A 27,262-nucleotide genomic window follows, 5' to 3' on the forward strand; every position below is an offset into this window, starting at 1 on the left:
TTTCTTAAATGTCGAGATCACTGGCTATCTATTCTTATATAAGAATAAGGCATTAGAAAGCTGATGCAAAGCTCTGTGTACACAATAAGGGCTTGCAATTAGAAGGAGGTACTGCAGTATTTTTCATTTTCCTCCCTGTATTGGGGATTGAATCAGGGGTGTTCTACCACTGAGCTACATCCCCAGTCCTTTTCATTTTTTGAGAGAGTCTCACTAAATTGCCCAGGTTGGCCTTAAACTTGCCATCCTCTTGCCTCAGCCTCCTGCATAAGCCATGGCAGTATTTTTCAAAAACACATTGGTAGTTTTTGAAATCAATCTAATCAGTTACAAGCAAATGACAGAATAGAATAGAAATTTGAAAAGTTCCACTTAGGGTGATCAAGAGATCTCCAATTTACTCTTGGAAAGGGAGGTAAGTAACTGGAGAAAAACTACTTAAACCTCTGACTTGGTCTGGTAGCCAGTGTTAACTCAAATATTTGATAAGTAATTTTGTGCTAAACACTATTTTGGATACTGGGTGAACATGAGTGAACAAAACAGACAAAGGCTTTCTGTGTGGGAGCAGACAATAAGTTATACAGATCTAGTATTATACTATGGTAACAGTAACAGAAGTAAAAGCTAATATATGCATACGGATGCTGGGAAGAGAATAGATGTGGTGAAGTGGTGAGTGTTCTGATTACTTCATGAGTGAAGTAGAAAGCAAAGTCTTCATCTCAAAGTGAGAATGGGGAAGAAGGTATTGGAATTTGAGAAGAAAAAGAAGGTATGAAATAATTTAGGACATAGCACAGCAAATCATAACCTATAGCCAGATTTTGTTTTCATACAGTTTGCAAACTAAGGATAATTTTTATACTTTTAAGTGGCTAATAAAAATCTAAAGATGACATTATATTGTAATATGTAACAATTATATAAAATTCAAATTTTATTCATTTGAATATGCCTGTGGTTGCTTTCATGTCATAGTGATAGCACTGAGTAGTTGCAAAGGACTGACCCATAGAGCCAAATATATTTATCTGGACTTTTACAGAAAAAGTTGTCTAGCTCCTGATTTAGGAGAATGGACTAAGGAAATATGATTATCTACTCTTCACCTCATGACTTACCTGCTGATATTGAACTATTCCTTATGGGTCATTCACAGCTGGATCCTCCATTTGGTCAGGCCTTAGAATAGGTCCCTTTCATAGACCCCTGTGCTCAAATTTGCCATAATGAAACCTCTTTATTATGGTATATTTTCTATTCCCCAGTTATTCCTTATACAACAGAGAAATTAGTATGAGCTTAGATATGGGGGACCATTTCTGTAGGACTTTAACATGGTAATTGGTTCCTCACAAGGTCAACCCTAGCATCAATCAGTTCTCATACCTTTATCTATCTCCAGAATAAGTAAGATAAGAATCAGTATAGCACTTCTCAGTATAAAATCTGCAGCCCCAGGTAAAGATCATCCAGTGTAACAACGAGTCCAGCATTTCATAACAGAATCCCCAGATCAGATCAAAGTAGAGTTAGATTCCTATTATTCATGCTTATAGTACAGAAGGTTATATGTACCCACTCCCTCTACCCTCCAAGTCTCTCCCCTGTCAAATACAAGTATCTCTGTTAAATCAAACTTCCTCTTATTCAAGGCAACTGGCAGGTTTTGAGTATGTCAACACTGGAGCATCTGGTTTCATAGTTAAATTATGTTACTAGTTGACTATTTAACCACTATTTATAAAGATTAAAGATATTAACATTTAAGAGTTAAGTTTCCATAATATATAAAATGCATTTATTTGGAATGCCATTTGACATTGACTTTGACAATATATTAAGATTCATTCAGTCATTTTCCTTCCCTAACCTCTCCTGTTTGAATTAATATTTTTTTCTAGAAGTATTCGCTCCTTCACTGCTGATTGATCCACCATAAAAGATTACTCTCATATATAAAGTTTTGCATGACCACTTTACATGGATTATCTCATATAACACTATGAGTAAGTACTATTATTATGTATATTTTATAGACTACAAAACCAAGCTCAGTGAGATCCACCAATTTGCCTAAAGACATATAGCCAGTAAGAGGGAGCTGAAGGACTAGTAGCAATGGAGGAACCAAAACCCACAAAGACTTGTGTTCAGAAGGCCCTAAGAGAGAAACACTGATGTAATCAGGCTGTGCCTGGGCTCCCTCACCTTCCTGGTTAGGGCTCTAATACAGAGACTGTCAGACAAGCACAAAGAGGGAAGATTTCACTTTATTGTTTCAACAGTCTCACAAATAAACCCAACACAGCCAGAAACACTGAGCAAATAAAGTGCCAATGCAGAGAGGCCTGGCATCAGGAGGGAGGAATCCAGTTCATCTCCATGTGCCCAGCCTAGAAAGATTTCTATTATACGAGAGTGAGGGCAGCTAACATACCAGGTAATCCACTCTGAGCTAAGGAATAAAAAATCATACCAGGTGGGGTCTGTGAAGGACAAAGCAATAGAAAAGTCAGAAAATATTCATTCCTCAAAAGAGTCAGGCATAGAAATATCAAATGACAAAAATATTCTTAAACATCCTATATTTGTGGTGGTCATCTAATAAGGAATGAGATAAGTCTGGTACTTCTTGCTCCTGCCTATCCTCAGAACTATGATGTAGGTAGACATTCCTCTCCCACTCCCTCAGAGGCACCTGAATTTTCTAAGACTCTGGGAAGAACTGACCTCACCTTCTTATCTTGACAGCCCCCTCCAAAGTAGACAGTGCTCCCTTATGAACCTCAGGGAGATAAAAGCTATCAGAGTAATCCACTTGGAGCATTTAAAGAAAGTTAATGAATTTTAAGACTTACCCTAATTACCTTTAGGCATTTTTAGGTGTCTCCATCAAGAAAATTGCTTACTGATTTTCAGAGACCAGAGGATCATTAAACACTATGTAATCATCCCCCTAATGCTATACGGTCCTAAACTAAGAACCAGAATCACTTGCATCTTTGCAGAATCTGAGAATTCCTGTCTTACTTGGTCTAAAGGGAATTCAATAAGGATAAACCAGAAAGAGCCTGAAATATGCCTCACATGTGGCCATAAGTCAAGACTTGGAGTTAAACTTTAATGTAGGAAAACAAGGAGTTAAATATTTCAGCTCTATCCTAGGATAAGACACAGGACAAAGCATCACATGATAGGTAGGAGAGGAGTGTGGGAAGGAGCAAATATCTCCTAGGTAAGGGAATGGGTGTAGCTAAAGGACAGACTGAAGTTGGCAATCCTTGGTTCACATACTGAGCTTCAGATGTAGCCTAGTCTGCTCCACTATGGCTATGCAGATATGTCCATCCAGCTTCCTTTGTAGAGGCTGATAGGAAAGAGGCCTAGGGAATGACCCAGTGACAATGACCAATGACTGCCTAATTGTTCAAGTGGGGTCACCAAGTTCCTAATCTTTAGGGAGCTTCTGTGAGGGTAAAAATATTCAGGTTCCAAAAAATTGTTTGATAGTGGCAGGAACTAAACACTAGACAAAATAGTTGGTGGATGGAGTATTACGCAGCACTAAAAAATGACAAAATCATGGAATTTGCAGGGAAATGGATGGCACTAGAGCAGATTATGCTTAGTGAAGCTAGCCAATCCCTAAAAAACAAATACCAAATGTCTTCTTTGATATAATGAGAGCAACTAAGAACAGAGCAGGGAGGAAGAGCAGGAGGAAAAGATTAACATTAAACAGAGACATGAGGTGGGAGGGAAAGGGAGAGAAAAGGGAAATTGCATGGAAATGGAGGGAGACCCTCATTGTTATACAAAATTACATATAAGAGGTTGTGAGGGGAATGGGTAAATAAACAAGAAGAGAAATGAATTACAGTAGATGGGGTAGAGAGAGAAGATGGGAGGGGAGGGGAGGGAGGATAGTAGAGGATAGGAAAGGTAGCAGAATACAACAGTTACTAATAGGGCATTATGTAAAAATGTGGATGTGTAACTGATGTGATTCTGCAATCTGTATTTGGGGTAAAAATGGGAGTTAATAACCCACTTGAATCTAATGTATGAAATATGATATGTCAAGAGCTTTGTAATGTTGTGAACAACCAATAAAAAAAAAAAGAAAAAAAACCAAAATAGTTGGTGATAGTTGGCAAGGTTCAAAGTGGGATCCATTAAACATCACGTGAACTACTGCTGTGAACCAAGGGTAGACTTAGGAATATCTTAAAGTGATACTTACAGCTGGCTATTTTTCCTACTTGTCCAAACACCACTTATATGACTGAACTGAAGGGGGGATTCCATTGTAGGTATGCCTAAGCTGACACCCTAACAAAAAAGTTCCAACCCCTACCCTCATGATATCCTCAACTCTTTGATAGGGGTCAGGGAATACTGAGCAGTTATAAAAGGGTTGTTCTTAACACCACCCAGTGCTCTACTTCTTTGTAAGAAGACAGAGCTGGGGACTTCCCCAGGCTTTGATTCCCTGCCTGTCAGTTTTACTCCTTACCACCATCCTAGAAAGGTTTCCCCCAGTAGGCCTCCCTACCAACTGATTCTACTTAGTCTGCTCCCTTCTATTCTGGCCCTGCTCAGAATTTTTAAAATTTCCTTTCCTTACCCCTATTTCCAACTACTTTGTCAAGCTAGGCAAAAATATTGACTGGATCTTGGGGACACTCAATGTCTCAGTGATGCCCCTATTATTCACTGAAGCCTTCAATTATATCTCAGAGAGGGATTAATATTCCTCCATCTGTGGTTTCTACCCCTTCCTCCTGTTCAAGAAGTTTTCAGTAAAAGACTATTTCATTTTGTACCTTCTGTCTTTAGGCACTGAGATAATGGCCTACATGTAACAATTTAGGGGAGGGAACTATTAGTGGGCTTGGCACCTAGCAAAGAAGGTGACCCAGTTCCTCCTGAAATACATCTCCAAGCACAAATCTCCCTACCCTGCCTTTTTGGTTTTTTACTCATACCTCTTTGCTTTCCATTAAGGCTTGAAAACAAATGAGTCAGCACAGGAGCTTTAGCTTAGAAATCAGGTTTGAATTTTAGGTCCCTTCTGTCACTGACTTTAAACATAAGTTTAGATAATTCACTGGCCTCTCTGGACCTTTAAATAAAGGTTTGGACTAGATTACTTATCTGGGCTCTTTACGATCAATTCATACTTGATAAATCAATTAATTAGAAGGGATTCTAATTCCAATACATAGGTTTCCTATATCTCTGAAAGGAGATAAAAGTCAGGTTCCTGTTTGTTACACATTTAGCTATAGGAAAAGCAAGTGTATCTATGAAGAAATACAACCTGGCAGCCCCTACACTTAACTAATTAATTTCTTGGAAGAAGCAGAGAAATAGGCCACAAGGGAGACCTGGCAGTGTCAAAAAGGGTCTATAAGTGATCAAAGAAGTAGAAAACAATGACTGTAACCAGACAAGATCTCTAAAGCACAGACAGTAGTCTATAAAGGTGTGAGTGGGAAGGAGTCCCTGGAGCATCTATTGGAGGGAAGGACTTGGTCCACAGCAAGTTGCTACAGCATTTGGTTCAAACCCAATTTTCTCAATCTGTCAACCTGGTGTGTGTGCACACGTGCAGATATGCTATACACTGTAGTTATGCTTCTGAAGTGCTGAAATGAGAAAGAAACATCAGAAAAATGACACCAAGTTAAAAAAAGACTGAAGGCAAATCAAACTTTGGTTTAAAAGTTCCCCATTTTCCTCACTTTGTATGGTTTTATCACTGCTCATTCTGAAGTATGGGCTACAGAGTTTTGTGGGATGGTGAACTATGGGGGTGGGAAGGGGTGGGCTTGGGGTATGATTGAAAGCTAAAGGCAGGATGTAACCCACATACTGTCTGAGAATCCCCTCATCTCATGACAAATGAGTTTGACTTTTCCTGGCCAATCTGAACACTTACTTGTCTTCATTCAAAGAAACTGTCTCCACAAAAGGGATTTCTTCCCTGTCTGTCTTCCCCATGATCAGCCGGTGCTTATCCAAATTTATGATACACTGAAAACAAAGGAGAATCACTGGTCATTTTATTGTTTTGATATTGGGGATTGAACCCAGGGTTGCTTTACCACTAAGCTACATCCCCAGCCCTTTTCAATAACTCCACAATAGTGTCCCCAAACAAAAGGATCCCTGCCTCAAAGAGGAAACATCAGAGGAAAAGTGAAGTCAATCCTACCTTCAGGGATCGGAGAGTTTGGAGACCAAGAGACAAGTTTTTCTCATTGTCCTCTAATGAAAAGAAAATGAAACAAAAAATAATAAGATTCAGCCATTTCCTTGATGGCTTAGAAGCCAGTCTGATCATCATTAGGTTCATTTCATCCTTCATTCCTTCTGGCCAGCAGCTAATGAACATCTGTTAAGCATCTATTATTAAGTAATTTTCTCAGATCACTATAGATAAAAAGCAAGGGATTTCAGGAGCTGTATATATGTGTGTCTTATGCACATGGTTGTCTGTGAGCAAGGTATATTCCCCAAAGATAATTTGTATTTTTCTGTTATTAATTGGATTATGTTTTTCATTAAAAAAAGGATGCAGTCAAGATTCAAATGCAAGTCTTTTTCAGTCTAAAAGACAGAGACCTGTAGTCAAAAACAAGAACAGTTTAGAAGAGAATGCATGGGAGGAATATTGTAGGAGGTAGATGGGAAATTATTAAGGGATTTATGGAAAAGGAGTGAGAGGATTTTGTTTTGTGCCACTAACTAATTAATGGAAAGCTCCTGGGATAGTTTCACCTGCACACAAAAAATGTTTGTTTCCTTGCTCCATGATTTTTAAGTCTGAGTTCCACAATTGTTTTTCTGATTGATTTTTAGCATGTCTTAAATTAGCTTGGGTCCATCTAATACTTTAGAGGACAAAATTGGAACAAGGTCTATAGCACAGAAAGATGAGAAACTGGGATTTTGAGAAAGTATTTACAGGCATGAGCTCTCATGAGGGTTTACATTAGGGCCCATAGGTTCAGTTCCCCATTTTACTCACCAACCACAGCTGCTGGGCAGTCCAGGTGCAGGGAGCCCATTGTGATCACTAGGTGCTCTATCTGGCCCACCACTTTGAGATGTCGGGGTAGAGAAAACTTTTCTCCTTCATGCTTGTGAGATCTGACATGCTCCTTGAGTCTGCACCAGAAAGAAAGATATCAGAATCTCTTGGCAGAGGTTTCTGGTAGAATCCAGCAATGCCTACCTTCTGATCCGCAATTGGAATTCTCTAGGGATTTCTGGAGATTAATTTACTAAAATAAGAACTATCCAGCCTACATGTGTTTCAGCATTTTGTCCTAAACATGCCATGGGAATATAAAAAAACCCTAAATTTCATTTACTATTTTCAAAAAACTTATATCACTATCTGCATTGGTGAAATAGGAAAGTTGACATATTCAGAGAGTATCCTATTCTGCATCCTAACTTCCCACCTATGTGTGAGCAGTTTAGTTAATATGTCCTTTTACTCGTCTGTGGGTAACAAATATCAAAGAAGATGGGTTAATCCTAATTTTAGAAGGTTTGTCTCAGGCTATAAGGTTAGTGGAAGCAAGTATGTATTTCGTAAATGCATTGAATAATGGTATCAGCAAGGAATATTATAGAGAAAATTCTCATTAATTTGACTTTTCTATTAAAAAAAAAGCTATTCTCTGAATATTACCTGGCAAGAAGAAGGAAAAGAATAGCACCAATGTTTCACATAGTTATATAAGCCTATTGGAATAGCTAGCACCCGAGCTATTATGGGTTGGTAGATAAATACTTAATTATGGACTTTCTGTGCCAATACTTCTGCTTTCCTCCACATCCTGTCTTTTGGTGTTACAGCCTATCCAAAAGAAAAATAACTGCAGTTTTACAGATGGTTATTAATTTCTCGAGAATCATGGCAGTCTGCTGCCTAATTATACACAGAACATTATTAGTTGTTCTGGAACCATCATGTTGCACCATATCTCATCTCTTTACCACATAAGAGCTCAGGATTCATCCCGCAAGAGCACTTGAGTCCCAGACTCCTCCATCACCAACACTACATAGCAATATACAAAATACATAGAGTCAACTTCAAAGAGTCATAGTGGTGGCGAGGGATAAAAGACGGAGTAGACACAGAATGAAGCCCTATATAAAGCCTACTTAAGAATATGGATGTCTTGAATGTAACTCAAACTGGACCCCAATGTCTATATCAGTGATTGTATCATTGCAGAGATTTGGGCTAGGGAATAATTTATTGTACTTAGGGCTAGAAATATGGAAAGTGATTATTGGGTTGATCTTACTGATTCTGGGCTAGACTTCAAGGCCCATCTGGTACTTTGAAGGAAAGAGTAGAAAGAAGAAAAGAAAAGTAGAGCTTGAGTAAAAAGTAGGCAAGATACAGAATGGTTTTCTCTGACTAAAAGAGGGAGAGCCCAGTTCTATCTGTTAAGAGAACTGAAGACATTCGATATACTAGGTGTCCTCCTCCCACTCATTCCCCAGCAGGGGAAACAGTAGGACCTGATTTTACATGTTCTTCGTGGGGAGGAGAGGCACTAAGAAACTCCCAGTGAAATCACCCCTATGGGGGCTGGGGATGTGGCTCAAGCGGTAGCGCGCTCGCCTGGCATGCGTGCGGCCGGGTTTGATCCTCAGTACCACGTACAAACAAAGATGTTGTGTCTGCCGAAAACTAAAAAATAAATATTAAAATTCTCTCTCTCTCTCTCTCTCTCTCTCTCTCTCTCTCTCTCTCTCTCTCTCTCTTCTTTAAAAAAGAAAAAGAAATCACTCCTATGACAGCCAGGGCCCAGCAGCAACAGCAGCCTATTCTTAGTTCCGACTAATGCTTCTTCTGGCAGTGTGTTCTCCAGGTCCTGAGTAAGTTAAGACCAACAATATCCCTGCTTTTACTCACCAGGAGTAACAATAGGACAGTTACTTCTGACTTACTGTCTGGTGGACCAGAGCAGGGCATATGGTAAATCAGAAGTCCCATGTTCTCATTCCAGAATCTATAGGTCTTTGCTCAGAACTTAATAGGTGGGAGCTAACAGAAAGCCTAAGACTTCCTGGCTCACTGACTTCTCCCAGATGCCTGAGAACCTACCCCTTGTTTCCTCTATAAGAACTCTGGTTCCAGCTGAGATCTGACTTTTGTATGTTTCTCTTTGTACTTCTGTGGATGTCTAACCTCAAAATAGATTCAAGCAAAAAGTGCATTCACATCTGATTTCCACCCAAAACAAGTGGCTACTTACCCCAATCTGTCTACACAGGCTGAGGAGATGATATTGTATTGACAGCCTGTGTCAACCAAGGCTTTCACATCCTTTCCAGCACACTGTGGGAAGGAAACATATTGTTCAATAAAAGCCAGAGAAGCAATAAGAAAAGGAGAGGCAGAGAAGCAGCAGATGTCAAATGAAAGGCAGGGTTGGATAGCATCCTCCCAATTATGGGTTGGTAGGATCCCATCTTTACCCACTGCTAAATTTGCCTCTGATTGGCTCTTTTTCCTGCTGAATCCAAGGGTGACAAAACATCTCAAAGGACTTTGGGTATTTAATTCATTAAAAAAATCACATACCCCTTTATAAATCTGATGAAAGTTTTGGTCCTTCCCATAAAGATGAACATGCAAACAAAATATTGCATATACTTCCAGTGTTTCCCAGAATGCCCCCTTTAAAAGTCATTTATGAATTCCACGATGAGAGTCTAGAAGGTTTGGAGGAAAGCACCTTTTATTGGGATCATAAAGGGCCCCAAATCCTGCCCTCAAGCCCAGAAAAGCTATTCTCTGAACATTACCTGACAAGAAACCAAAATCATATCATCATCCTCAGACTTCTTTAGCCCCTCAGACTTAGCTTGATTGAATTTGTTGGTCTTGGAGGCCCAAGGTACACGACTGCTTCGGAACTTAGACAGGTTGGTTTCCATGAGTCGCCTCTGCAGAATGTTATGAGGTTGCTTGAGGGACAGAAAACAGAGACTTCTTAGAGACAGGTAACTTCCCCCTTCTCCTTCTACTCCCAAAGTACCACAAAAATAATGAAGGAACCTCACATGATTGAACTCTACCCTTCCTTCAAGTGGGGATTTCTCATTGTCAGCAAGTGCTATAAGCCAATTTTCAACAGGTTACCCTGAATAAATGAAAAGGTAAAGTAGGACACTGGAAAATATGGATAAAGCCAATGACTACTCTATGGCTTAACAGAGTTGAAAAACCCTGGTGATGTGGACTCCTGCCTTTTTTTTTTTTTTTCCTTGTAAGGGCATTTCAAGGGGAAAGTGACCTTATTCTGGAATAAGTAATCTGTAAATCTGTGCCTTACAGAAAAGGGAGCTCACTCCCACAGGCTGAAGAAATGTACCTTGCTATTTACTTTTATGTCACGTTTTACTCCTTTAACATTATTATAACACCTAGTCTGCAAATGCTTTGGTGACATGGCTCTTGTGTGATTCCATGGGATGGATGGGGTGGAAAAGGGATTCACATTTGCTGAGCAAGCTTTTCAACAGACATATTTTGGAATCTCACAGAACCCATAACAATCATCCTCACTGATAACCTCAAATCACTGGCTTTTCTTGCCTCATTTTGTTATCCAACCCCTTTCTTCAATGGGTCAAAAAGTTAGGGCATAAGAGGGGCAGACACTAACCAAGAAGCAGGAATTTATTTAGATCTTATGTGTGTGCCAGGATACCCAATATTAGAAAGCAGAATGAGGACTGTTTAAGTCTGATTTTTGATAGAGCTTAGGAGAGTTTTTCCAGAAGATGTATTCAGGCCCTTTTGTTCCTACTCCAAGTGGCCCCCTAAGAACATCTTTTGAAGTCGCTTGACCTGAGAAATTTCTATACACAGGCATCTAATGCTCAGTTTATAATACACATAAAAATCCCTTAAAGGGGGGCTGGGGCTGGGGCTCAGTGGTGGAGTGTTGCCCTGGCATATTCGAGGTGCTAGGTTCGACCCTCAGCACCACATAAAAATAAGTAAATAAAATAAAGGTATTATGTCCAACTACAACTAAAAAAAATTTTTAAAATCCTTCAAAGGATATCTAACATATAACACATTCCTTCTTCAATTCCAGGGGGAAGGGAATAAATCACCCTTAGAAGCCCAGAGCCTAAAATATTCCTAGGGCAGGGGTAGCACTGGAGGTCTTCATTATCTTCCACCTTACAGATTTCTAAGGAAGAATGGAGTCAGATCCATGACTCACTATAACCCTGGTGAGGTGAAGAAATGAATTCCTAAAATATACTGGTTCTTGGCAAAGCAGATTCTAAATTAGTGTCCCCGGGGAAAGAGGCGGGAAAGGCACTTATAAAGAAAATGAGAGCTTCCTAGCTTCATAAGGGGCTAGAGGAAGTGCTAACTCTGCCCAATTTTGTGATGCAATATGCTTTGCTCCTCAAAAGAAAAGTAAATTCTTCATCCTATTCTCTCTCACTAATAGCCTGCATTTCCTGCTCAAGCCTTCTAAAGCAGGGTGTTTGTTTCTTTCAAGTTCATGCCTAGGAGGACCAACTTTGATAAAATGAATTTGTAGAATTGAAGATTGGAAGGGGTTTCACAAGCCATCTAATCAAATCCCTTTTACCTAAAGCTTGGGACTCTCCCATTTTTTAAAATTATTTTTTATTTGTTTTAATTAATTATACATGACAGTGGAATGCATTTGTGTACTTTGCTATATCATACATAGATGGGATATAATTTCTCATTTTTCTGAGTGTACATGTTGTGGAATCATATTGGTCATGCAGTCACATATATACATAAAGTAGTTTCATTCTACTATCTTTCCTATCCCCACATCCCCTTTCCTGCCCTCCCTTCACTTCCCTCTACCTAATCTAAGGGAACACTATTCTTCTTTGGTGCCGAGCCCCCAGCCTTATTGTGAGTTAGCATCCTCATATTAGAGAAAACATTTGGCATTTAGTTTTTTGGGATTGGCTGATTTCACTTAGCATGATATTCTCCAAATCCATCCATTTACTGGTAAATGCCATAATTTCACTCTTCTTTAAAGCTAATATTCCATTGAGTATATATACTACATTTTCTTTATCCATTCATCTATTGAAGGACACCTAGATTAGTTCCATAGTTTAGCTACTGTAAATTGAGCTCATTTTTATTATTATTTGGTGCTGAGGATCGAACCCAGTGCCTCACATGTGCTAGGCAAGCACTCTACCACCAAACTACAACCCCAGTCAATCTTACACTGGTCTTGCTGAATACTTCACTTCCTTACTCTTAATCTTGCAGTGGGGCCTAATCTAAGGACAAATGAGGCAAATAAGGCAAGTTCTGAAATTATCCTCCTTGAAGTCATTCTATTCTGTATTATCTTCTGTATTTTCCTTTTTTTCTCCTAGATCCTTCCTCCATAGGCTAAAGAACATCTCAAATTTTCTAGACACTAAGGAAAAAACTCACCCAAAACCCCAGATACTGCCTCTTGAACTCATCCTCATCTGTAATCACACTCTTGTCTATAATTTTAAGCCTAAACCATTAAGTCTATTTCGTGATATACTATATTTTCTTCACTGAGATTACTTCTGATCTCACAATACCAGTAATGATCTAGAATCCAGTAGACAATTTTCAGCCTTAATTTTACTTTACTTCAGTGCATTTTGCCCCTCTATCTTTTCCTTTGTTTTTTTAGTTAGTGACCAAAAAAGTTCAAACTCCTACTCAGTGTAATATATTCATATATCTGTTGGCTGCAGTGGCACATGCCTGTAATCCCAGAGACTCAGGAGGCTGAGGCAGGAGAACTGCAAGTTCAAGGGTAGCCTTGGCAACTTAGTAAGACCCTCAGAAACTTGGTGAGAACCTGTCTCAAAGAATAGAAAGGACTGGGGATATAGTTCAGTGGCAGAGCACCCTTGAATTCAATCCCCAGTACCTAATAATAATAATAATGATAAAATATTAAATAATAATAAAGTATTACAATATAAGAATAAAGGCGAGGCAGGCATGGCGAAACCTGCCTGTAATCCCAGTGACTCGGGAGACACCGGGCAATTTAGCAAGACCCTGTTTCAAAGATAAATAAATAAATAAATATAAGATCTGGGGATGTAGCTCAGTGGCAGTATGCCCCTGGGTTCAATCCTTAGTACCAAAACAGACAAAAAAAAAAAAAAAAGATTAAAGGTGAAAGCCTCTTTAACTTCTCAGCCCCTTCATAGTTCCACTTCCTACAAATAATGATCATTACATATAGAAGTATATACTTCTAAAAAATACAAACATGCATAAAGTAGGATCATACTATAACATAGATGCCAATGACTGACTGCACTGTTACTTAAGAAAAAATAACTATTATGTTTGAGCTATTATATTTATTGGTATCCAGTTGTGAAAATGGTTTTCTCACTTAAACTAAAACGCTGCAAAAGTTTAGGAGTTAAAGGAGTTGGAACTTCTATAGTCATAGGGTATGATTAGGGTTGGAAATAGGTTAGTTTAAAGCCTATGTAATACTCCTATTTGACTCAACAGTTGGGAATAATGCCAAAAGTGTACTCTTTCTGTAAATCAAAAGACTGAGACTAATTGTTTGTTTGGACAGGTTTTCAGATTTCTAGAACAGCTGAAAGTTAGTGTGGGTTCTAAGCCAGAACTGAAGACCATAAGTTTAAAGATTGAAAGGGGGAGCTGAGATTGTGGCTCAGTGGTAGCGCGCTTGCCTAGCATATGTGACACACTGGGTTTGATTCTCAGCACAATATATAAATAAATAAAATAAAGGTCCATCAAAAACTAAAAAGTATTTAAAAAAGATTGAAAGGGCTCATGTGGAGCCTAGCATAATAAAGAAAAAAGATCTACATCAAGATTTCACATCACTATGGAACATCATAGGTGACAAAGATTCCAAAAGCTTCCAAAGAGAAAAAGATGAGCCACATCCAAAGGATTAGGAACCAGAATGGTACAGGACTACTGAGCAGTAACAATGGATGCTAAAGGACAATGGAATAATGCCTTCAAGAATCTGAGAGTACATAATTTCTACAACTAGCCAAACAATCAAGACTTAGAGAACTATTTCCCCTACATCCTAAAGAAGCAACTGAAAGATATCTTCCACCAAAGTGAGGGAAACAAAGAGAAACAAATGGAACATATCCCCCCCCCCCAAAAAAAAAGGATCCAATAGAGAAAAAATGACAAAGGAAAATCTGAGAATTATATTGAAGGAAAAGTCTAAGGAATAGGTTTTCTATCAGGCTTTAAGAACAGCGAGTCTGGAAAAAGTAGGCCCAAATCTTCATCATGTCAGCTTAGGTCCTGACTTTCTAAATAAGACTCCTAAAGCACAAGAAGTAAAATTAAGAATCAATAAATGGAATGGATTCAAACTAAAAAGCTTCTTCTCAGCAAAGGAAACAATAACTCAAAGAGAAAGGCTACAGAATGGGAAAAAATCTTTACCACCCGCACCTCAGATACAGCACTAATCTCCAGGATACATAAAGAACTCAAAAAACCTACCATTAAAAAAAAAAAACAACAACCCAATCAATAAATGGGCTAAGGAAATGAACAGACACTTCATCATCTCTAGCAATTAGAGAAATGCAAATCAAAACTAAGATTTCATCTTACTCCAGTCAGAATGGCATTTATCAAGAATATAAGCAATAAGTCCTGGCAAGAATGCGGGGGAAAAGGTACACTCATACATTGCTAGTGGGATTGCAACCATTGTGGAAAGCAGTATGGAGATTCCTCAGAAAACTTGGAATGGAACCACCATTTGACCCAATTATCCCACTTCTCAGTTTATACCCAAAGGACTTAAAATCAGTATACTACAGTGACACAGCCACATCAATGTTTATAGCAGCTCAATTCACAATAGCTAAGCTATGGAACCAACCTTCAACAGATGAATGGATAAAGAAAATGTGGTACATATACACAATAGCATATTATTCAGTCTTAAAGAAGAATGAAATTATGGCATTTGCAGGTAAATGGATGGAACTAGAGAATATCATGCTAAATGAAATAAGCCAATCTCAAAAAACCAAAGGTTGAATGTTTTCTCTGATAAGCAAATGCTGGTCCATAGTGGGCATGTAGGGAAGAATGAAGGAACTTTGCATTATGCAGAGGGGAGTGAGGGAAGGGGTAGGGCTGTGGAGATGGGAAGGAGGGCAGAATGAGACAGACATCACCCTATATACATGTATGATTACTGGCATGACTCAGCACTATGTACAGCCAGAGGAATGAGAAGTTGTGCTCCATTTGTATACAATGTGTCAAAATGCATTCTACTGTCATGTGTAACTAATTACAACAAATTTTAAAAAATTTAAAAATAGGGGGGAAAAAAAGAACAACTAGCCCAAAATGAAATGGGAAAAATTGCAGCTTCAGGAAGGATGTCTCCAAGAAAAAAAAATTGGACTTGCTAGATCATCTATAGTTTTAAGGTTCTTGAAGAGATTTTAATTTACTTTGAAAATTAAGTAAAGAAAAACACAAAGTAATTTTGAGAAAAACAAATTTTATGTAAGAAAAAATCATGGTATATTTGACTCAGCTGAGAATGTAAATATAGTTATAATAATGTAAGCTGATTTGATCCAAAATAATTTTTTATCAGAAGATTAGTATAATAGGAGAGAGAGGATATGATGGGAAAATATAAGAAAATAAAATCTTTATCCATTTTAATGAAATTAGTAGATAACAGTAAAAGCAATAAGTCAAAAAGTAACAGTATCACCATTTAGAAATATGGTGATCCTTAACACAAACAGCAGTTTAATTTAATTTGCATACACATATTTTATAAATAATAAAATACGAAAATATCCCATATAATAGGAAATAATTCAGTCACAAGAAAAGCCAGTTTACAGTGGCTTAAATACAGGTCTATTTTTCTCACAAAACAAGAAATTTGAAGGTATTGACATTAACTCATCAGATTAACAGCTTTTGAGCTGTTAACCAGATGTTTTACCATCTTTGTCATTCTCTTGAACATTCCCCATGGTCATAATATAGGGACTTCAGGTTTATATCCATATTTAAGAAATGAGGAAGGAGAAAGGGACCATGCTAATGCCATCCATTCCTTTTACCAGAATAAAAGCTCTCCCAGAAGTTCCCTCAGTAGTTCTTTGCCTATATCTTCTTGGTCAGAACTCCCATGGCCACTCCTAGCTGCAAGAGACCTTGGGAGAGAATTTAGTTTTTCTATTCTCTATAAAGGAGTCAGGCAGATAGAAACAGGCCTGGGGTTAGCATCCACATACCAGAGAGAACATTTGACCTTTGGTTTTTTAGGATTGGCTTATTTCACTTAGCATGTAGGCCAAGAATTGGTGATAATCTAGATAAGTAACAGTGTCTGACAGTCATGAAAAAACTGAGGTGTGTGTGCATGCATGTGCTCCCCCCACCCACTACTGTAATTTAGACAGGTAAAATACCAAATTATCCTATAATCAGCTTAACAACTATTTTCCACATCTGTCCTACTTTCTCATTCTAAAACACACCCCCTATAGATATTTGGGTTTACTATATAAACAAATCTTGAGCTAACTATTTAACTACTATGAACCTTAAGCTTTCTTTCACATTCTGTCATCAGGTAAATGCTGTAATAAATTCAACATGCCATTTTTCTTGAAACTCTCTTCCTCTGGCTTCTAAAACCACATGTCTGTTTATTCTGTATCTTTTTCACTGATTCCTTCACTTCTGCTCATTATTTATTTATTTATTTTGGCAGCAGGGTGGGTGGTGGGACCAGGGATTGAACTCAGGGGCACTTGGCCACTGAGCCACATCCCCAGCCCGATTTTGTTCAGAGACAGGGTCTCACCGAGTTGCTTAGCACCTTATTTTTTGTTGAGGCTGGCTTTGAACTTGCAATCGTCCTGCTTTGGCCTCCTGAGCCACTGGGATTACAGGCCTGTGCTGTTGTGCCCAGCTCTGCTCATTTTTAAAATGTCAGTGTTCCACATTGCCCATTGGTCCTTTTCTCTCTCAGTCTGTATATCCTCTCAGGGCAATTTTATCTGCTTTCATTGCATAAATTACTGGCTTTAAAATGATGACTCTAATTCAAATCCAGCTCTCCTTTCTGAGTTTAGACCCATAGATCCAAATGTCTTTTTTTTTTTTTAACTCCTTTACTATATTCACTCCATAGGCACTTCAAACTTAACTTTTCTCACCCATCTTTCCCATAATACTTGCACTTCCTGTATTATCCCCTACCTCAGAGAGTGAAATTCTGCCTCCTTAACATCTCACATATTCTTCTTCATTTCCACTGTTATTGCAAAATCTAAGTATCTATAATCCTAAAACATTACTTTCCTGATCCCTCTCTTCCACAGTGGTTCTCTTGCCAGTTGTAGTGAACAAAAATCTTCAACTTAGCATTCAAAATCTTTTACTAACTACCATTCATCCTCCTTCCCAATCTCATTTGCTAAATTATTCCTCCACAAAGACTTTCTACTTTTAGCAAATTACCACTTATCCCATATTACCTTAAGTAAATAACTAAGCTACCTGAGCATTACTTTTTTCTATGCCTTGCTTTCTTCAGCAGTAATAAAAGAGGTTTGAAATTCAAGTCTTGATCAGTTTCAAAACTCTGGATTACTTCCTTTCTGCCAACTTTAGTAAATGGCATCAATGTCCATTGATTTTATTTTTGAACCAGGATTCTCACTGTATTTAGGTGGGGGGAGGAGCATTGTACCAGGGAGTGAACTCAGGGGCACTCAACAACTGAGTCACATCCCCAGCCCTATTTTATATTTTATTTAGAGATAGGGTCTCACTGAGTTGCTTAGGCCTCACTATTGCCCAGGCTGGTCATGAACTTATGTACTCAAGTGATCCTCCCACCTCAGTGGCCTCACAAGTAGATGGGACTACAGGTATTGACTACTGGTCCCAGATCACTCATCCTTTGGTGTTGTTGTTGTTGTTCTTTTTAGTTATGCATGATAGTAGAGTCTATTTTGACCTATTTATACAAACATGGGGTACATTTTATTCTAATTAAGATCCCAGTCTTGAGGATGTACATGATATTGCAATTCACTATGGTGTATTCATATATGTACATGGGAAAGTTATATCAGATTCATTCCACTGTCTTTCCTATTCCTATCCCCCTATCCCTTCCCTTCATTCCCATTTGTTAATCCACTGAACTTCTATTCTTCCCCTCTCCACACCTTGTTATGGGTTAGCATCCACATACCAGAGAGAACATTTGACCTTTGGTTTTTTAGGATTGGCTTATTTCACTTAGCATGTTAGTCTCCAGACCCATTCATTTACCGGCAAATGTCACAAAGTCATTCTCCTTTATGGTTGAGTAATATTCCATTGTGCATATAAACCACATTTTCTTTATCCATTCATCTGTTGACTATTTTCTTTTCCTAACCTCCCTTCCAAGTACTGTTGCTTCTTCCTTCGAAACATGTCTGAAATAAATCTACTTCTCCTCCTTTTCACTATCTCCGATCTAACCAAGACATAATCAATTTTTATCCATACTGCAACAGCCTCCTAATTTGTCTTCTACCTATTCTTTTATCCAATCCAGTCTCTGCATTGTAGTAAGAGTGAGTTTTTAAAAATATACTCTCTTACTCAAAACTCTTCAATAGCTTCCCACGTTCTTCAAACAAAATTCAAACTTTTCATTATGGACTACAGGGCTGGCTCCTGCTCTTCTCTCCAACTTCCATGTACCTGTCACTCATCCCTTTATGTATCTGATGCAATCCATGCTCACTTTTTTGTTCAAAACCCTTTCCCATTCCAATACCTTTATATCTGCTAGCCCCTCTTTTTGGAATATTCTTCCCCAACTCTTCAAATAATTAGCTTGCTCTTAATTTTCAGATCTCAGCTTAAATGTCACTTCCTGAGACATAACTTCCTTGACCATTCTATTTAAAGTAGGCAACCCACTTCTTTAATAACTAACATATTTCAGTTTTTCTTTCATAGCAATTGGAAACCCAGAATTATTTTATTTGTTTACTATTTCGTTTCCCTCACTAGAGTCTCTTTTTAAATATTCTTAGTTGCAGATGGACACAATATCTTTATTTTATTTTTTTATATGGTGCTGAGAATCAAACCTAGTGCCTCACACATGCTAGGCAAGCACTCTACCACTGAACCATAACACCTACCCACTCACTAGAATCTTAATTACACAAGGGTAGAGACTCGATCATAGATATATCCCCTGCTCTTGACACAATACTGCATGAACAGACCTCTACCCATTATTTCTTCAAAAAACCTTTTCTTGATTAACACTAGCTAGTTCTTTCTTTCAGAATCCCTTCAATAGTTATATAATAGTTTGTATTGCTTGTATTCCCACTTTTTGACTATTTCATTATAAATGTGCTTAAGTGTTTTCATCTATGAAATATTGTCTTTCCAAATGCTATCTTGATGCCCTTCAAGATACACAGTACTAATTAGCAAGATAGGTGCTACAGGTACCTTGGTGGACTTTTGAAGATAATTCTCAAGTCTCCTACCTGACGTGGATCCTACTATACGCTAAACCACAACAAGACAGCTACTAAATCTAAGTCGTCCCTGGTTCTATATATTTTGAAATGTGACTATTATAGGCATCTCAACTTTAACCATGCAAGTTCTAATGTGGTGTCTCCATCACCATCCAGAGTGTCTGAAGGAAACTGGCACTGTGGGCAGAGCTCTATTCTGGGTGAAATGGCTGAAGTTCCTCAACCTAATGCAGCACTGCTTAAACATCTCTTCCAACCAGGCAGTAGAGTAGAAAGAAAAGTGAGGTGAGAGGAAAAAGACTTGTAATGTGGGGTGCCACAGAATTATGATTTGAGTAAAACTTCTAAAGCCATTTTCTCAACCCCTTTACCCATGCCATACTAAACCTAGACAAAAAGAAATTAATGCATTTCTGTAGTGCTCAGAACAGAACAGACTGGAAAACAGAATAAATGATAGAAGTCTGCTTTCTTTGTAGCATTTATTCCCAGAGGAGAAATCCAAGGTCTCTAGATAGCATTAAAACCACAACTAGAGCCAGGTGTGGTCGTGCATGCCTGTAATTCCAGCTTCTCAGGACACTGAGGCAGGAGGATTGCAAGTTCTAGGCCAGCCTTGGCAATTTAGTGAGACCCTGTCTCAAAATAAAAAACCAAAAGGGCTGGAGATGTAGCTCAGAGGCAGAGTGTCCTTGGGTTCAATCCCAAGTACCACAGAAACAAAAAACAAATCCTACAACTAGAGTCAGCAAATATGTCCCACAGGCCAAATCTGGCCTGCTGTCTGTTTTTATAAATAAAGTTTTATTGGAATAATGTCCATGTCTCCTTTTGCAAACAAGAACAGAGTTAAACAGTTGAGACAGAGTTTGGCCTGTATAGTTGAGAATGTCTGTTATTTGGTCCTTAACAGAAAAATTGTTTCAACCTCTGATTTTGAGTAGTGTCTAAAAGTATATGATTTAAAGTTCAAGTTACTAAGTACCTCATAGCACTTTTGTGAGGATTAAGAGAAATTATCCATATAAAGCATTTAATACCATGTCAGATATAAACATTCAAATGTTACTTGTGTGCATATATGTGTATTTTAAATTCTCATGCATAGCCTAAAGTTGAAGCTGGATATCATTCACTTTTTTCTACCCTAAAAGGGCCTGAAAATCCTATGCTATTTTAGTCCTCATACATATTCTATAGACAACATAGACTCTGATTCAAACCCAATACACATATATCTATCTCTAACCTTAAAAATTGAAAATGGCACTAATATCTCTGCCTTCTTTTCTTTGCTTACTAGCTGAATATATAATACGTGATCCATCCTGTCCCATATGAACACAGACAAATTATTCTTGTATTTACAGTTCCTAAAGACATATGGGAGGGGCTAGAGCTCAGTAGTAGAGCACTTGCCTTGTACATGTGAGGCACTGGGTTTGATCCTCAGCATCACATAAAAACAAATAAAATAAAAGTATTGTGTTCAAGTACAACTAAAAATTTTTTTTAAAGAATCCTTGGGCTGGGGATGTGGCTCAGTAGTAGAGTGTCTGCCTGGCATGCACAAGGCCTTGGGATTGATCCCCAGCATATCTCACACACACACACACACACACACACACACACACACACATCCTTAAAAATAAATAAATGTGTGTGTGTGCATGTGTGTGCGCGTGTGCGCGTGTGTGTAGATATAAATATGAATCTGCCTAATGCAGGTTGTCACATTGCCCTGGGGCCTTCTGTGTTCTGTTTTCTCTGCCACTGCCTCATGACCCAACAGAAACGTTATTTCTTTTCTTTTTATTTTTTTGCATTACAATTCTTATTACACATATACAGCACAACTTTTCATATCTCTGGTTGTATATAAAGTATGTTGACACCAATTCGTGTCTTCATACATGTACTTTGGATAATGATGTCCATTACATTCCACCATCCTTGCTAATCCCTTGCCCCCTCCCTTTCCCTCCAACCCCTCCGCCCCATCTAGAATTCATCTATTCCTCCCATGCTCCCCCTCCCTACCCCACTATGAGTCAGCCTCCTTATATCAGAGAAAACATTCGGCATTTGGTTTTTGGGGATCAGCTAACTTCACTTAGCATTATCTTCTCCAATGCCACCTAGTTACCTGCAAATACCATGATTTTATTCTCTTTTATTGCTGAGTAAAATTCCATTGTGTATATATGCCACATTTTTTTATCCATTCATCTACTGGAGGACATCTATGTTGGCTCCACAGTTTAGTTATTGTGAATTGTGCTGCTATAAACATTGATGTGGCTGCAGACATGTTATTTCAAAGAAAACAGCATTTTCCAGATTTTTATCTGCTTGTGGACTGGTCTGAGATGGAGGTTTCCCAGCTATACATACAGACTATATTTTTCCAGAAAGGATTCACAAATGGGTGAGAAACTGAAGCAGATAACCTATAAAATTCCTCTTACTCTGAGGTTCTACAGAGCATGCTCTGGAGGCAGCCTTCTCTCACAGACAGCTGCTCAGAGGGAATGGTGAAGCTGTAATTAGATGTTGGTCTCCATTCCTGTCCTCACACAGGCCAGAGTGATGACTTCTTCCCCTACTTCTCTTGCATTTATTGTAACATCATGACAACTAGCAAAGTCTGCCTGGTTGTGCTATTTACCTTTTTGCATGATGTCTATTCAAAATCTACGTTTGAATAACTATTAAAGAGCCCAAAAATATTCAAAAATCAAAATTCTGGTTTTTATTCATTATCTCACACCTGCTCCCACTGTTTTCATACCCGTTTCAGTAAATGACAACTCTGTTATTCCAAATGTTAAGTCAAAAACTTTGAGTTCATCCTTGACTACTCTTTCTTTCAGACTTTTCATTCAATCCATTAATCTGCCTTCAAAATATATCCAGAATATGACTTTGTCCCCTTCACAACTACCACATGCTCTGAGGCACCACCATCTCTCACCTGAATTACTATATAATAGCCTCCTGATCATTCACCCTGCTTCTATACCTTCTATAGTCTAATCCACATGGGGCTTGAGTAATCTTTTTATAAAATAAATCATGTCATGTCAGACCTCTGCTCAAAATCTTCCACTGGTCTCCCATCTCAGATAAAAGCCCCCAAAGCCTCCATACTAGCTGACAAGGTCATTGGTAATCTCGCCTCCCACTGCATGTCTGATTTTATATCCTATAGCCCTCCCCTTTGCTCATTTTGTTCTAGCCATACTGGCCATCTTACAATTCTTCAATCATATCAAGGCCTGGTGCCCAGGCCTTTGCACTTGCTATTCCTTCTCCCTATATCACTCTTTCCAAAGATACTTTGATCTTTCATTTCCTTCTGCATATCTTCGAATGTAATCTTATCAGAGAAGCCTTTCCAGACTGTCCAGTAAGAAATAGCAAGGTTTTAAATCCATGCTGGACATTACCTTCTCTATTCCCCTAATCTAGATTTATTTTCTCCACAATACTGATTATTACCTGATATGTTAAATATTTACTTGGTTTTATTTTCCATCTCCTCTCCCCAGAAGAATACAAGTTCCATAATGTCAGGAACTCTGTTTTGGTTTACCATCATATCTCCAATGCCTAGATTACCACCTAACATGCAGTAGGTACTCAATAAATATCTTTGTGATAAATGAACCAATGTGTCGTATCCTAAGTTACAAACTTCTTACAGATAGAAACCTTTCTATTTTCATCTTTGTGGTCCTATCACCTAGACTATGCTGAACACAGTCCAAATTTTTGTTATAACCAGGATTTGATGACAGTTCTGGAAATCATCAGTTTGAAACATCTGGTGTTATACTGGTATTTCATGCTTCTCTCCTAAGGTTCCAAAGTTCTCTAGCTCTAGACTTGTGGCATTATGGATGGCTAAACTATAGGGCATTACCCTAGTCTACTCTGATTGAGAGATTCTAATCAGGTATTTCATGGTCAGTTTGTCTCAATGTTTGCCCTGGCCTTCATTCATCTTTGCCCTGGCCTTCATTCCTAACTGTAATGAATACAACTATAACATTTGGCTATTTTCAGAATAGGTAGGAAATAATAGATAGGAAAGAAAAACTCTCTACTACCAGACAAGGATATGGCTTAAAGCATATAGATCAATAATAATATATTGGAAAAGGAGCATATTATCCATGACATGACTTTTTTAAAAAATATTTTTTAGTTGTAGATGAATACAATATCTTTATGTATTTATTTTTATGTGGTGCTGAGGATCGAACCCAGTACCTCACATGTGAAAGGCAAGCACTCTACCACTGGGTTACAGCCCCAGCCCCCATTAAGTGACATTTTTAAAAACTAAAAAGCCTTTGGCACAATGAGAAGAACTTTTATAAACCTGGTACCTAAAACAAGAGAAATTACAATAGGCAAGACTGCAAGAATGGAAACATTCTTTTTTCCAGCTTCATCAAGGTTAAAAAAAATCAAATATAATATTACTTATATCTCTGGTTTTAGTTCTTAATCTAATACAAAATAAACAACAGAATGAAAGGATAAACAAAACGAGAGCCAGACATATGAAATAAAATTAATTTCCATAGCAGAATTTGTAGCAGCCATTTCCAAAAACAAAATAATAAGACAAAGGCACTTTCCTGGGCCTAAAAGAACATGACCACTTTGTTTGCCTATAGGTCATTTCTGCCAAAGAGGGCTGACGTATCACTGAATATTGTAGAAATTACATGGTATGTGGTAGATAATTCAAAAAAGTCAACAGCATAATTCAAAGACAGGTTACTAATATGGGGAAAAACAAAAACCACAATCTTCATGTTGCATAAACCCCAAGTTGGTGAAAGCTAATTTTTCTTCTTCCTCTTCACCCTTCCTTTTTATCCCCTCTTTATTGAGATTTTGTTAAGAATTATCAACTAATTTTAACACTTTCCAAATTTTACATCTACTAAGAGAATATGGAGTCTGCACTGGTCTATCCTGCCAGATTTATTTATAAAGTAAAATGATAAGACATATTTCTAAGATTGTACTGAGACTGCAACATCAGTCCCAAAAGAGCTTAAAACATGCTGTCTCACCCTAGTCTTACAGCTGTCTAAATCTTACCTCAGTTTGCTTTGGTTTCTGTGACCTGTTCTCACTCTTCTGTGCAATAACTTGCACATTAAAGGTGAGAGAACAGTGAGAGAAGGAAATTAACTCCATGATAATGGGTACATAAAGTGTGAACCATGGCTCAGAGCTTCACACTCAACTGCTGTGTGTCACACCTATGGCAATATCCTGCTTCTTGAGGATGCTTCCTCTTGCATCTACTGCAATGTTCTATGCCATCAGCTTCTGGTGGCTCGATGTGACAGATTGGAGTCAGAAAAGCAGATGTAATTCTTCTAACATAGCATGAAGTAGTATAACAAATCTTAGGAAGAAGGAGACTGTGGTAGTTCTTGGGGAGGGGGGAGTCCTTGACAATCCAAGACAATCAAGTGTCAAAATCTAAAATCCAATATGAAAAAGTCCACATTTTAATTCCCCTCCTAATATTTCCCTCTTTACTGATTTCTGAAGCTTCCAGGACCTAGGACTGTTTTGGTCTGAAGAAGTGAAGACTTGAGTATGGGCTGCTAAATGAATCTAGACTGCTTTAAAGAGAGAGAAGGGAAAAGGGAGTCATGTCTTTTGCAGGAATACATGTCACTCTTCACTCTGCATTAGCATGATCAGATCAACTATTTTGGGGCTTAGGCAGAAAAAAAATGTTTTAAAAACAGATGACTGGAGTAGGTATCCTTAGCACATAAGTCACTAATGGCAGGGAGGGAAAATTGGTTGGCATGGGTGTGTCATTGGAACTGTTTAAAAAGAAAATGTAGATGCAGAATCTCTGCCTTCTGTTACCATCTTGGAGCCAGAAATGGCAATTTCAGTGAACCATGTAGCCAACAACCACATCAAAATTAAATAGTTCAAAAATTCAAAATATAAAAATGCTAGAAAGATTATGTAGAACACTTATTTCAGTTATAAAAGTGACATAATTAATGTTTCATAAATTACTCCCAGATTAATAAAGTTATTGTGAATTTAGTACAAGTCCAGATAAAGCTACAAAGTTAAACATAAATTTGGCCCCTCATTACTACAGTGACAGAGGGATGAGAATCAGATACAGTCCTTTGGTAACCTTTAGTCGTCCATCCCCATTCTATAGATAAAGGACAGCATGGTTTTTAACCCAGGTTCCAGGCCTGCACTCACTTTTACTTAATGTCAAATCTTCCAGAAACGAACGACTGCACCAGCCCCAGCTCCAACTATTACACACAATAGCTGGACAGTGAGTTGGAGCAGCCTGGCTTCCTCCTTCCACCTATACCTTGAGGGGGTGGGGTGGAGGAGAGGTGCGAATGATCAAGAGATGTCTGGGGTTCAGGGAACCTTCCCCTTTTCTATCTCCCCAATCAGGATGGAAAGTCAGAGGTAGATAAGAGCAAAACCAAACGAAGAAGTAGATTCTGCATAGGGAGGCATGGAGTGAACCAAAAGTCATCTGGATATGGTGACTGTCAAGAAACCTCTCTTTCCACTCTTCCTTCACTCATCCATTAGGAGTCACCTCTGTCTGGGTCATAGGACCTGACACGCAGCCTCTGAGGCAGCGGAAGCCCACGCTGAGAGAGTCTGGAATCCTAAGAACCAAATTCAGTATTAAATATGCGAGAGGAAAGGAGACCTGAAGGAAAAAGGGTAGGTCGGCAGGGTCTCTTCCTTCTAACCGAAAGGAGAGCACCGAGAGAGAGAGGAGGCAACCCCAGAGCGAGCGCAGGTTAGGAAAGGTACTACGGAATCCCTAGAGAAACCCAAGTCACAAGGGAATGATGGAATCCCCCTGACCGAGCATCGGCCCAGCAGCTGACAGCTGCGGGCCCTGCGGGTGACTCAGTGAAAGCAGCAGCGGTCATGCCCCTAGCCGCGCGGAGGTGACCTGGCTGCAAGGGCGGGGGCGTGAGCGGCGGCGGGGATCCCAAGGCGGGCGCGGCAGTGGGGACTCACCGTGTCCTTGGACGAGCCCAGCTTCTTGAGGCCATCCAGGGGCAGTAGGTCAGCGGAGTCCTTGTGGATGAACTGCACCGCCTGTTTCATCCGGCGCTGCTGCCGAAGCGACGCCGCCTCCCGCATTTCCGTCTCCTTGCGGCCGCCCTCCGTGAGGAGCCCTGAGTAAAACATTGCTGAGGCGCCCGCGGCCGTGGGGCCCGGCGGCTCGCGGCTCCCGGCACCCAGCGCCCTCAGCCTCGAGCTGCTCCAGCACTGCAAGCACAGCGCGCCGCCTTTTATAGCCGAGCATGACGTCATGGGAAGCAGCCAATGAGCGGGGGCCGGGCGGGGCTGGCACATCACCCCGCCCGGAGTTCGGCTCCTTGAGGTCCTGGGTTCTCCGCCCACCTCGGTTCTACCAGTCACCGGGAATACTAAGCAAGGAGCGAACCGGCCGGCTGGCCAAGGATCCACTGCAGCCGCTTCCCCCGACCGCCCCCCTTCCCATGTGGGTGCCTCGCATCCCCTGGAGTGTAATGGGCTGTGGGGCCCAATGCTC

At 39.2% G+C, this 27,262-nt stretch overlaps 1 protein-coding gene across 1 annotated transcript; it reads right to left on the reverse strand.

Moving 5' to 3' along the window:
- Window positions 1-2,057: 2,057 nt before the first annotated feature.
- NRIP3 (nuclear receptor interacting protein 3) lies at window positions 2,058-27,262 on the reverse strand. Its single transcript, XM_081282525.1, has 7 exons — window positions 26,722-27,262; window positions 9,853-10,014; window positions 9,300-9,382; window positions 7,043-7,182; window positions 6,227-6,279; window positions 5,951-6,045; window positions 2,058-5,657 (listed from the first exon to the last, which is right to left on the reverse strand). Exons 1-7 carry the CDS (start codon window positions 27,061-27,063, stop codon window positions 5,642-5,644), a joined length of 891 nt encoding a protein of 296 aa, XP_081138651.1. The 5' UTR covers window positions 27,064-27,262; the 3' UTR covers window positions 2,058-5,641.

Source organism: Spermophilus citellus (assembly GCF_964194105.1).
Source record: "Spermophilus citellus genome assembly, chromosome: 2".
Lineage (NCBI taxonomy): Eukaryota > Metazoa > Chordata > Mammalia > Rodentia > Sciuridae > Spermophilus > Spermophilus citellus.